The sequence below is a fragment of the Triticum aestivum genome, chromosome 3B (assembly GCF_018294505.1).
Source record: "Triticum aestivum cultivar Chinese Spring chromosome 3B, IWGSC CS RefSeq v2.1, whole genome shotgun sequence".
Lineage (NCBI taxonomy): Eukaryota > Viridiplantae > Streptophyta > Magnoliopsida > Poales > Poaceae > Triticum > Triticum aestivum.
In genome coordinates this window covers 843167291-843179970 of record NC_057801.1, presented here as the reverse complement: position 1 = coordinate 843179970, position 12680 = coordinate 843167291, and the positions used below count along the sequence as shown (strand labels likewise).

Here is a 12680-nt window from a genome sequence, read left to right as displayed (position 1 = left end):
GATAGCATCATCAACACCGTCATCACGCCATCATGCTGACGGAACTCTCCCGAAAAGCTCTGTTAGATCGGAGTTCGTGGTACGTCATCGAGCTGAACGTGTGCTGAACTCGGAGGTGCCGTACGTTCGGTACTTGATCGGTCGGATCGTGAAGACGTACGACTACATCAACCGCGTTGTGCTTACGCTTCCGCTTTCGGTCTACGAGGGTATGTGGACAACACTCTCCCCTCTCGTTGCTATGCATCACCATGATCTTGCGTGTGCGTAGGATTTTTTTAAAATTACTATGTTCCCCAATAGCTGCCGCGTGTGTTTGAAATCCGGTTGTTGGAAACGTGTCGGTTCCTTAGTGTCCCAGGGTCATTTCGGACAAAGCATGTCGGGTTGCCTCCTGGCTATAAATAGCCCACCCCCCCTACACCATAAATTGGTGGCTGCTCAGAGTTAGTGCACGACTTTTGTCGTTTGAGAGCAACCCACCTCCATAGCCTATGGGAAGAATTAAATTTGCATCTAGTGGATTCCACTATAAAGAAACCTATGGGAAGAATTAATGATGTTCTTACTGTTGCAAATAGGAATTATGTGCCCGTAGATTTCGTTGTTCTTGATATAGATTGCAATCCTACATGCCCTATTATTCTTGGTAGACCTTTCCTTAGAACGATTGGTGCAATTATTGATATGAAAGAAGGAAACATTAGATTAAATTTCCGTTAAGGAAGGGCATGGAAGATTTTACAAGAAACAAAATTAAGTTACCTTATGAATCTATTATGAGAGCTACTTACGGATTGCATACCAAAGATGACAATACCTAGATGTGTGTTTTCTGCCTAGCTAAGGGCGTTGAACAATGGCGCTTATTAGGAGGCAACCCAATTTTATTTTTATTTTTGTTCTTGGTTTTTGTTTCTGTTTTTTAATAAATTTATCATCTAGCCTCTGGTTAGATGTGTTTTGGTGTTTTAATTAGTGTTTGAACCAACTAAGACCTTTGGGATGACTTACGGTGATAGTTGATTTGATCTTGCTGAAAAACAGAAACTTTTACGCCCAGTAAAATAATTTTATTAATTCATAGAAACGTTATTTTGATCTGAATTTTTTACACCAGATTTATATACAAATTTCCCAGGTTTTCCTAAATTTTTACAATTTTTGTAGTTACATAAGTATTAGAAGTTTCCAGATTGCTACAGACTATTCTGTTTTTGATAGATTCTGTTTTCTATGTGTTGTTTGCTTATTTTGATGAATCTATGGGTAGTATCGTTGGGTACGAACCATGGAGAAGGTGGAATACATTAGATATTACACCAATATAAATGAATAACGAGTTCACAACAGTACCAAAAGTGGTTATTTGTTTTCTTATACTAATGGATCTCATGAGTTTTCTGTTGAGTTTTGTGTTGTGAAGTTTTCAAGTTTTGGTTAAAGATTTGATGGACTATGGAATAAGGAGTGGCAAGAGCCTAATCTTGGGGATGCTCAAGGCACCCAAGGTAATATTCAAGGACAACCAAGCGCCTAAGCTTGTGATGCCCCGGAAGGCATCCCCTATTTCGTCTTCAATCGATCGGTAAATTTACTTGAGGCTATATTTTTATTCACCACATGATATGTGTTTTGCTTGGAGCGTCTTGTATGATATGAGTCTTTGATTTTTAGTTTACCACAATCATCCTTGCTGTACACACCTTTTGATAGGGACACGCATTAACCGTGAATTTATTAGAATACTCTATGTGCTTCACTTATATCTTTTGAGCTAGGCAATCTGCTCTAGTGATTCACTTATATCTTTTTAGAGCACGTCAGTGGTTTTATTTTATATAAATTGACAAACTCTCTTGGTTCACTTATATTATTTTGAGAGTCTCTACAGCATCGTAATTTTCTTAGGTTATGAATTTAGTCCTAATATGATGGGCATCCAAGAGGGATAATAAAAGCTTTCATATAAAGTGCATTGAATGCTATATGAGAAGTTTGATTCTTTATGATTGTTTTGAGATATAAAGATGGTGATATTAGAATCATGCTAGTAAGTAATTGTGAATTGGTAGAAATACTTGTGTTAAATTTTGTGATTCCCGTAGCATGCACGTATGGTGAATCGTTATGTGACGAAGTCGGAGCATGATTTATTTACTGACTCTCTTCCTTATGAGTGGCGGTCAGGGATGAGCGATGGTCTTTTCCTACCAATCTATCCCCCCTAGGAGCATGCACGTAGTACTTTTTTCGATAGCTAATAGAATTTTTCAATAATTATGTGAGTTCTTTATGACTAATGTTTAGTCCATGGATTATACACACTCTCACACTTCCACCATTGCTAGCCTCGCTCTCTAGTACCGAGCAACTCTCGCTAGTGCATTACACCCAGCATATACCTTCCTCATAGTAGCCACCATACCTATCTATTATGGCATTTCCATAGCCATTCCGAGATATATTGCCATGCAACTTCCACCGTTCCGTTTATTATGACACGCTTCATCATTGTCATATTGCTTTGCATGGTCATGTAGTTGACATCGTATCTGTGGCAAAGCCACCATTCATATTTTTTATACATGTCACTCTTGAGTCATTGCACATCCCGGTACACCGCCGGAGGCATTCATATAGAGTCATATTTTGTTCTAGTATCGAGTTGTAATTCTTGAGTTGTAAGTAAATAAAAGTGTGATGATCATCATTATTAGAGCATTGTCCCATGTGAGGAAAGGATAATGGAGACTATGATTCCCCCACAAGTCAGCATGAGACTCCGGACGAGAAAAAAAAGAGAAAAAAAAAGAGAGGCCAAAGAGTCCAAAATAAAAAATGATAGAAAAGAGAGAAGGGGCAATGCTCTATCCTTTTTCCACACTTGTGCTTCAAAGTAGCACCATGATATTCATGATAGAGAGTCTCCTATTTTGTCACTTTCATATACTAGTGGGAATTTTTCATTATAGAACTTGACTTGTATATTCCAATGATGGGCTTCTTGGAATTGCCCTAGGTCTTCGTGAGCAAGCGAGTTGGATGTACACCCACTTAGTTTCTTTTTGAGCTTTCATACACTTATAGCTCCAGTGCATCGGTTGCATGACAATCCCTACCCACTCACATTGATATCTATTGATGGGCATCTCCATAGCCCGTTGATACGCCTGGTTGATGTGAGACTATCTCCTTCTTTTTGTCTTCTCCGCAACGACCATATTCTATTCCACCTATAGTGCTATATCCATGGCTCACGCTCATGTATTGCATGAAAGTTGAAAAAGTTTGACATCAAAAGTATGAAACAATTTCTTGGCTTGTCATCGGGGTTGTGCATGATTTAATACTTTGTGTGATGAAGATGGAGCATAGCCAGACTATATGATTTTGCAGGGATAACTTTCTTTGGCCATGTTATTTTGAGAAGACATGATTGCTTTATTAGTATGCTTGAAGTATTATTGTTTTTATGTCAATATTTTTTTTGAATCTTATGGATCTGAATATTCATGCCACAATAAAGAAAATTACATGGATAAATATGTTAGGTAGCATTCCACATCAAAAATTCTGTTTTTATCATTTACCTACTCGAGGACGAGCATGTATTAAGCTTGGGGATGCTTGATACGTCTCCAACGTATCTATAATTTTTTATTGTTCCATGCTATTATATTATCTGTTTTGGATGTTTTATATGCATTAATATGCTATTTTATATTATTTTTGGGACTAACCTATTAACCCAGAGCCAAGTGTCAGTTTCTGTTTTTTCCTTGTTTTTGAATTTTACAGAAAAGGAATACCAAACGGAGTCCAAACGGAATAAAACTTTCGCGATGATTTTTCTTGGACCAGAAGACACCCATGGAACTTGGAGTCCAAGTCAGAAGAGTCCCGAGGAGGTGACAAGCCTCCAGGGCACGCCTCCCTGGCTTGTGGCCCCCACCCGGGAGTCCACCGACCTCCCTCTCAGTTATATAAATCCTAAAATATTCCCAAACTATTAGAGGAGTCCATGAAAATACTTTTCCACTGCCGCAAGCCTCTGTTCCCATGAGATCCCATCTTGGGGCCTTTTTCAGCGATCTGCCGGAGGGGGAATCGATCACGGAGGGCATCTACATCAAGTTTATTGCCCTTCCGATGAAGTGTGAGTAGTTTACCACAAACCTACGGGTCCATAGCTAGTAGCTAGATGGCTTCTTCTCTCTCTTCGATCTTCAATACAATGTTCTCCTCGATGTTCTTGGAGATCTACCCGATGTAATCTTCTTTTGCGGTGTGTTTGTCGAGATCCGATGAATTATGGATTTATGATCAGCTTATCTATGAATATTATTTGAATCTTCTCTGAATTCTTATATGCATGATTTGATATCTTTGTATTTCTCTTCGAATTATCAGTTTAGTTTGGCCAACTAGATTGGTATTTCTTGCAATGGGAGAGGTGCTTAGCTTTGGGTTCAATCTTGCATGATTTCACCCAGTGACAAAGTAGGGGTAGCGAGACACGTATTGCATTATTGCCATCGAGGATAACAAGATGGGGTTTTCATCATATTGCTTGAGTTAATCCCGCTACATCATGTCATCTTACTTAATGCGTTACTCTGTTCTTATGAACTTAATACTCTAGATGCAGGCAGGAGTCGGTCGATGTGTGGAGTAATAGTAGTAGATGCATATATAATCGTTCCGGTCTACTTGACACGGACGTGATGCCTATATGCATAATCATTGCCTTGGATATCGTCATAACTTTGCGCTTTTCTATCAACTGCTTGACAGTAATTTGTTCACCCACCGTGTTATTTTCCTTCAAGAGAGAAGCCTCTAGTGAAACCTATGACCCTCGGGTCTATTTTCCATCATATACCAAAAAACCCAAAAATACCTTTCTGCAATTTATTTACCCAAAGACCTTCTTTTTAGAACTACCTTCGCTGCCTTAGCTAAAAGCATCTCCTGCCACCCATGCACTTGGCTGCACATGTTGTTTTTATGTACCGAAAGACCTTCTTTTTATAACTACCGACATGGACAGGTAAGCTGAGATAATGATCATTCCAATTCTCACTCTGGACTGCTAGCGCACTCTTCATCTGATTCCTTGCCAGTTCACTAGTATTGGCCCAAAACATGACCGCAGACTTCTCAACATTTATGAATTGACTGGAGCAATTTTCATATAGGTCAAGGATTCCTCGAAGGGTACTGGCCTCCTCCTGTATTGCCTTTAATATGACCATCGAATCATCTACAAAAAACATATGTGAAACACTTGGTGCCGCTTGGCAAATACGGATGCCACTTATCCTTCCTTCCTCCTCGGTCACATGTTTCCAGGAGGAGGCCCGTGTAACTCTAGATATGGTCGAAACAAGAATCGGAAGGCTACAAGTGTAACCAGGAATGAAATGATGTTGGGAGCAACAAGTTAGAAAACCATTTGCATTTCTAGAATGCAAGGTTTGAGAAGGCCCGAATGCATATAAAATACATGGGATTGGACAAATGATGTGAAAGTTGTGCATAGGACAAAGTTAGGGGGTGCTTTGCCCAAACTTGGTGCAAACATGAGTTTGGTTTGCTCAGATTTGAGAACAAAGTGTACCACCAGAAACATAGCAAAATTATGGTCAAGAAACATAAACCATTTGCCAAATTACGTGCAAACCCTACGCACTGCCGAATTATACTCAACGACGGTTTTGAAGTCCAGGAATCTCAAGTTCATCCAGTCATGCTCTGCGGGAGGTTGAATGGTGTACGTGAGTTTCTGAAATCTATTCTTCAGGGAAATTCAGAGAGTCTTGGGGTCCCTCTCCGCCAGGTACTCATTCTTGAGAATAGTCCAGAGATGACGTCGTGGAAAATGCAGAACCTCAAAGTTCTCAATCCTTGTCGGGCTGCACCCTCGACTGAATCTTCGGCGACGGTGTTTCCTAAACCTCTTCCTTCGAGTATGATTTCAACATCCAATCTCCAGGCGAGATAGTTGTGCCCATGATGAATCCGGTTCTAGTTTTTCATGCGTATAATAGGATTACTAGCAATAATTCATGATTAAAGCAATTTCAGATTACTTGCATAATAAAAGCTACAATAACAATTATATTAAGAGGCACTAGAAAGCATTTAATAATAGAAAATTAAAGTTAATTACAAGGACTAAAATGTAAAACTTCACATTTGACTGCAATTTCCGACAAGGGGTTTCACGCTGGTCGGACCTTTCCGTAATTCATGAGAAGTCCAGGGGCTTTATCGCAAAGATTAGCTCCTTTTTTTTCTACACAAGAAAATAAGCCTGGGCCATCTTCATGGGTTGGGCCAAAGGCCACGGCCCGCTCACAGTGTGGTTCCGGTAAGGAAGATTTGCTCCTCCTCCTCTCCGTCTCTCCGGTCTCCACGCCGCCGCCGCCCGCTCCTACGGGGAGCCGATCCCGCGCCTGAGCGCAGCAGCCATGGCGATTGCTTCTCTCATCGCCTCCAGGTTCGCCAGGTCCGGCCACGGGCACGCCCTCCCCGCCGCCGCCGCGGCCATCTCTCAGGTGCCGCCTCCCCCTCCAACTCTTGCCCCTTGCTCAAAATGCAAATCTTGGTTGTTCCTCCGCCGATGTTGATCTGATATGCTGGTTTGTTCCACCGCGCGCGCGATCTGGTGGTGGTCAGGCGCCCAGGGCCCAGCACGCCGCATCTCCGCTGCTCTCCGGCTTCGGACCACTCACTCGCGCCTTCAGGTAACCACCATCACCAGCTCAACTCACTACGTACGTGCACAGATAACTAGCTGATCCGCTCAACATTGAAATTGAATCGAATGTATGCCCTACCCTGCTGTCCTGTATGTGTGTGTGTGCAGCTCAAGGCCTCTATGGAAGGGAGCGTTCGTCGACGCGTTCCTGCAAAGGATAAAGAACAAGAGGGAGAACCTCAACGGCAAGAAGATCTGGTCTCGCAGGTCTTCCATCCTGCCGGAGTTCGTCGGTTCCACCGTGCTCATTTACAACGGCAAGACTCACGTCCGCTGCAAGATCACCGAGGGGAAGGTCGGCCATAAGCTTGGGGAGTTTGCTTTTACGCGCAGACGGAGGCCCCATCGGGCCATTTTGGCGAAGGGCGGTCAAGGAAAGGGGAAGAAGAAGTAAGAAATGGGAATGTGCGTGCGTCAAAGGTGAGGTTACGATATTGTTATTAGAAATGGATTTGGATATCAGCAGCTGATACTGCACAAAGTTTACCCTTGCTGCATTGTAGCAAGGCTCTTTTGTTATCCTGAAATGAAATTTTCTTTAGTTGCGGCGGGTGGAAATAATAAAAACATTCGGTTGGTGCTAACTTGGGCGTTGTGGCAGAACAATCTGTGTTGCTTGTATTTAGCTTCCAGCCTAACTTGTGATAAATGATGGAACACAGGACAAAAATAACCCACGTTGACCACATCATGCCTTTGCTATCCTCATAGATCTTCGTGTGGCTATCTTTTAGCTATTAGTATGTTGTGGTCAATTTCCAATCTACATTTTGAAAATGGATGTCTTGGTAGATTGTAGATTCCAAACTATATTCCTATTAGATTGTACTCCCTCTCTGAAGAAATATAAGAGTGTTTAGATCACTAAAGTAGTGATCTAAACACTCTTATATTTCTTTATGGAGGGAGTATGTACTTTCATTACCATACCAAAAAGATCAGAAGTATGCGAAGATTGGTTGGGTAGATCAGAAGTTAGGGCAGTCTGACTTCAACCTGCTCTCCTGTGCATTACTCTGTTTTTCTTCACTGTAGCCCATTTATCTTGTAGCACAATTTCAACCTTTGGGCATGATTGAATTAAATTTTCTTGATAATAGTAAAGTTGAGATTTGTGTGTATAGATAACTGATACAAAATCCTGAAGTGAACTTATATTATAAGAGAGGTGACGTGTCAAATCATAGGAGCGTGTCTTTTATTTAATTTTAGTTTGACAAGTGTTTTAAGGAGCTGTACCTTATAATTATAATTCTCAGGTTCTAGTGCCGCACGTCAGGTTTCATCTTCGCCGGCAAATCTTTGTCACATGGTTAAGGCAGGTGACTGTGATGTTCAATATTTGTGATCAGTATCCCATATTTTACTTCTCTTATTGGGGTTGGGTTAAAGTGAATTCTCCTTCCCGTTCAATTGAGTTGTGAATAGTGAGCTACATCTCTTTGTAAACTGTGTATGATGTGTCAAACTGTAGACTAAGGCTGACCCACAATCTGTGCCAAGCCTGTTAAGCATTTGTGCTATGACATCTTATCTTGGTTAGAATGATAATGCAATTGAGATGTATGTATGGCCATAAATGAGTGAGATTGTTGTCGATGCTTATGAAATACATACACAAGCTTGGCTTGTTAAATGTGTTTTCACTATGGTTGCAAACATAATGGAGCTTTCTGTTTCTGGGCGATACTTACTTTTTGTCACTTGCCCAGCTGTTTATCTCACTCTGTTCATAACTTTTAATTTCAGGTGGGTTTATGGACGGTGGGATGAGGGCCTAGTTGAAGCACAAGCACTTGAATCACCTTAATTTTCCGGACTGCGTTTTCTTTCTTACAAGAATAATTATAGCAGAAAGAATGTTTAGCTCATCTTACTTGAAGATTTTCCATGTACTCTGTTTGTTTACTCTGCTAGTGGTTCCAGCATAACTCTAGAGTGCTGGTCTTATATTTCTTTGGGCCTTACTGAGGTCTGATGCCACGACTTGCCAACTGTCATGTGTATCTTGCTACACTTCCTTTGCAATAGGGGTATCTTGCTGATTGTTGCTTTGCATCGGCTAGCATGGTTGCTTTGGATATTTTTTTTGGGCATAATTAGCTCCTTTCAAGTCTGTTTTGATAGATTTAATCCCCCCTTAAGAATGTATCACAAAATTTAGCCGCCTGCGCCAACGGCGACACGTGTCCTCTGTGGGCACCTGACATATTTAGCATCTTAAGAACATGTCATAAAATTGCTGATTGCTGCTCCAGAAGCATTGATACCTGCACAATGAACATAAGCATAAAACAATAAGAATTCAGAACCTCACGCATAGCAGAGCCCCCTACCAATGAAATCAGAGCTTCCTGCTGCCGGGTGATTTGTAGTGGAGGCTCGAGTCAGAGCTCTCGTCCCACGAGCACCGACCTCGCTGCCGCGCGCCGCCACATTGGAGAAGAGACGAGAAGGGGAGAGGATCTGTTGCTGTCCACGTCGGGCTGATTTTTTTCTACGTTGGCAAATGGCAAGGGTGAAACGGCGTCTCCAACTTACAGCGGGGCCCCACTACTTACTTGGACGCTTCATACTACTTTGTTTCCAATAACTCTGCTGCTCCTGAATCCTGAAGCCCGAAGAACAAAAAATCATTGCCTTAGCAGTAAACTAATGAAGTCACCTGCTTAGTTTTGATGTTGTGTATGTATGTTACTCAACAACGTTCTTCCGTGATCTTCTCTCCTCCAAGGTGAGTATTGCATCGTTGATTAATGTTTATCTTGATGCGGTGAGAGGTGAGAGGTGATCGATGTATGTATCAATGCATGGATCATGTTATGAAAGAAAAAAATTGTTATGGCAGCCTGCCGGCCACTATCTGTTTTCATTCCTGGCGCATGGTTTAATTTGCTGGGACATGAAACTGAACAAGACAAGTGCAAGGGCTCCTGGCCTTGTTTGTGCCCCGAAAGTACACTTTGACGGGCACATCCTATCTATTACCCAAGTAGGCTCCACAAACTGATTGTCCTTTACTGTGTCCAGAATTGACTGTAGGTTGCACCACAGATAAGAGACGTCAACGGACAATAATATTTGATTTGAGAGGCAGAACACAAGGGGGCGGTGGCGCAGTTGGCTAGCGCGTAGGTCTCATAGCTAAATTATGCGAGTGATCCTGAGGTCGAGAGTTCGAGCCTCTCTCGCCCCATTCTTTTCTTTTTTTTTTGAATTTTCCCTTTTTTCGAGAATTTTTTAAAAAAGTATTTCCTGCAACCATCCTTTCTTCTGGAATATAAAAAATCCTACTTGTTCCTTTTTTTCTTGAGATTTTTCATTCTATTTTTTTTCCTACAACCATCATTTCTTCTGGAATAAGAAGATTCCCAGAATCAAACCAAGCACAGCAACATACTCCCTCCGTTTCTAAATATAAGTCTTTGTAGAGATTTTACTATAAACCACATACGGATGTATATAGATGTATTTTAAGTGTAGATTCATCCATTTTGCTCCGTATGTAGTCTATCTAGTGGAATCTTTACAAAGACTTATATTTAGGAACGGTGGGAGTACATTGCATAATTTTTCCAAAATACATACACACACATGGTAAGATTTTGAGCGCCACATGACAACAACATGTAAGTTTTGCTTCAAAGCTAGTTTTCAGCCAAATAGTCGTGTGTATCTTGCTGCTGGATTTGATATGAGTGGGAAATTTTCTGCTGGATAGCTATGCGCACGTGCAGTGTTTTTGTATTCCCTCCGTCCGAAAAAGCTTGTCCCTCGAATAGATGTATCTAGCATCAAGTTAGTGCTAGATACATCCATTTGAGAAACAAGCTTGGGACAAGTTTATCCGGATGGAGGGAGTACTTACTATTTTCAGGCATCTCTTTCTCTAGGCGTAGGCCTATTCTTCAGGCATCTTATTGGGTTCATTCTCTTGCTTGCTTGATGTGTTCGCATGTCTATATATTAACATCAACATAATAATTAATCATTGTGTGACAATTTATACTATCTGCTCTTGCCGAACAGAGACATACTGAATTAAGGCCTCTTTGATTCATAGGATTTTATTGACATTTGAATAGGAAAATGGTAGGATTGGAGTGTCATGACATGTTTATTCTTAGAAGCTTGTAGGAATTAGCAAATGATGTTTGATGCACCATAGGGAAGTCACAGGAATTTGAAAAAGAAGTTTGAGTGGATTGTAATCCGAGACTGGATTTTCTACTCCCGAGATCAGCCACACCTCTCCCCTCTTCAATCTCAAGTTGATGCTGGATGTCCAGGTGCTCCAGAGCATTGACACCTGCACTCTGAACATAAGCATAAAACAATAAAAATTCAGAGTCTCACGCATAGCGGAGTTCCCAGACGAATAAAACAAATGATTGTCGAAGCTCCTCCTCTAAATTGTCAGAACAACCCTAAATCGGAGCACCCTGCCGCTTCAAGGTGAGTATTGTATCGTTGCTTAATGTTTATTATCTTGATGCGGTGAGGTGAGATGGGGTCGATGTATCCATACATGGATCATGTTATGAACAAATATTTTGTTATTGCAGCCTGTCGGACACTATCTGTTTTCATTCCTGGTGCTTGGTTTATTTGTTTGGACACAGTGCAGACGCAAGCGTTCATATACACACGCATACACTCACCCATATGAACGCACACACCCTATCCCTATGAGCACCTCCGAAAGACTGAGCTTGGTTTAATTTGCTGGGACGTGAAACTAACGAAAAAAAGTGCAAGGGCTTGATCACATGCATGGTACACCTTGATGGGCACACCTGATCTGTATCGAAGTAAGCTTCATGCCTCCGTGAACTGATTGACCATTTTGTCAAGAATTGCCCAATGGTTCCAACACAGATAAGAAACTTACAAAGGTACAATAAAGGTAGATTTGAGAAGTGAGCATAAGGGGGCGCGTAGGTCTCATAGCTAAAGCGAGTGATCCTGAGGTCGAGAGTTTGAGCCTCTCTCGCCCCATTTTTTTGCTGTCATGGATTTAATTTATTTCAGTTTTGGCTCCTGTTTAAACTGTAATAGATCTGCACTTGTTTCCACTTTCCTGGTGCTTAGCTCGTATGAAACCACGAAACATCATGCCAACTTTTTCCTTTTCATTTTTTCCATACGATGGATTAGGCCGGCGGTACTGCAATTCAAGAGAAGAACAACAAAACAAAAAGAAGATAACGGACAGCACCTGGAGCAGAAATAGCTTCAGGCCGTCCTCCCACTGTTCCAAACGGCTGCAGTCACTGTGTGTTCATCCCTCAGGTGCCATGGATCAAGTCCAAACCTCGGGCTCCTTCTTTTCTCAACGCGCTCATATGTTCCTTTCTTTCCTCGCAAATCCTCCCCTTCTTTCCTTAAAGCACCCCACTCCGCTCTAGTAACATGTCACATGATATAAACATATACAACACGGCTGCCGATATCGCTTCTTTCGCATGGAAAAATTCTCTTAGTTTTCAATCACAAAGACATCATTAGAGGGGACAAAGGGATGACAGAAAGGGTTAGAGCAGCCAATCTTGTTACATATGGGGTATCCCTTTTCTTAAGAACTAACCCAAGTGCAACAACGACAACATACAGTGCATAATTCTTCAACAACGACAAAGGGATGATTTGTGTAACGCATCAAATCATCGAAACAATGACAAAAAGGCCCAAAGAGCGACAGACACTTACAAACAAGGACAGTAAAATGGGAATCTAGATAGCCAAGGACCAAGATCTGCTGTAGGCTTGTAGCATTTTGCCGATCGCTCCATTGAGCAAAGATGGTTTTTTCTTGTGATTCACAAGATCAGTATAAGCGAGGAACTAAAAATGGCTCCGGTGATCTTACTCTTCTTCTCTCTCCAGGAGGGAGACAAGTCTTAATTAATTTTAC

General features: G+C 41.5%; 1 protein-coding gene and 1 non-coding gene across 4 annotated transcripts; both read left to right on the top strand.

Annotated features, from left to right (window-relative positions):
* Positions 1 to 6346: 6346 nt before the first annotated feature.
* On the top strand, positions 6347 to 8824 carry LOC123072863 (ribosomal protein S19, mitochondrial). 3 transcript variants are annotated; one of them, XR_006435456.1, is made up of 5 exons: positions 6347 to 6563; positions 6685 to 6752; positions 6875 to 7186; positions 8026 to 8084; positions 8516 to 8824. XR_006435456.1 is itself a non-coding variant. In XM_044496528.1 (4 exons), the coding sequence occupies exons 1-3, from the start codon at positions 6477 to 6479 to the stop codon at positions 7158 to 7160; spliced, it is 441 nt and encodes a 146-aa protein (XP_044352463.1). In that variant the 5' UTR covers positions 6347 to 6476; the 3' UTR covers positions 7161 to 7186; positions 8516 to 8824. The 3 variants fall into 3 exon arrangements, 1 of the variants encoding a protein (XP_044352463.1); XR_006435457.1 differs by having other exon boundaries at positions 8026 to 8088; XM_044496528.1 differs by lacking the exon at positions 8026 to 8084.
* Positions 8825 to 9871: 1047 nt separating this feature from the next.
* On the top strand, positions 9872 to 9962 carry TRNAM-CAU (transfer RNA methionine (anticodon CAU)). The gene is given in 2 exon segments: positions 9872 to 9909; positions 9927 to 9962. It is a non-coding gene; the product is annotated as a tRNA-Met (tRNA).
* The last annotated feature ends 2718 nt before the right edge of the window (positions 9963 to 12680 follow it).

Excerpts from the sequence above, each read along its gene's own strand:
- LOC123072863 (XM_044496528.1), top strand. The coding sequence starts at position 6,477 with ATGGCGATTGCTTCTCTCATCGCCTCCAGGTTCGCCAGGTCCGGCCAC. Across the intron at positions 6,564-6,684 it reads CCGCCGCGGCCATCTCTCAG|GCGCCCAGGGCCCAGCACGC; the intron begins GTGCCGCCTCCC and ends GGTGGTGGTCAG. Across the intron at positions 6,753-6,874 it reads CCACTCACTCGCGCCTTCAG|CTCAAGGCCTCTATGGAAGG; the intron begins GTAACCACCATC and ends GTGTGTGTGCAG.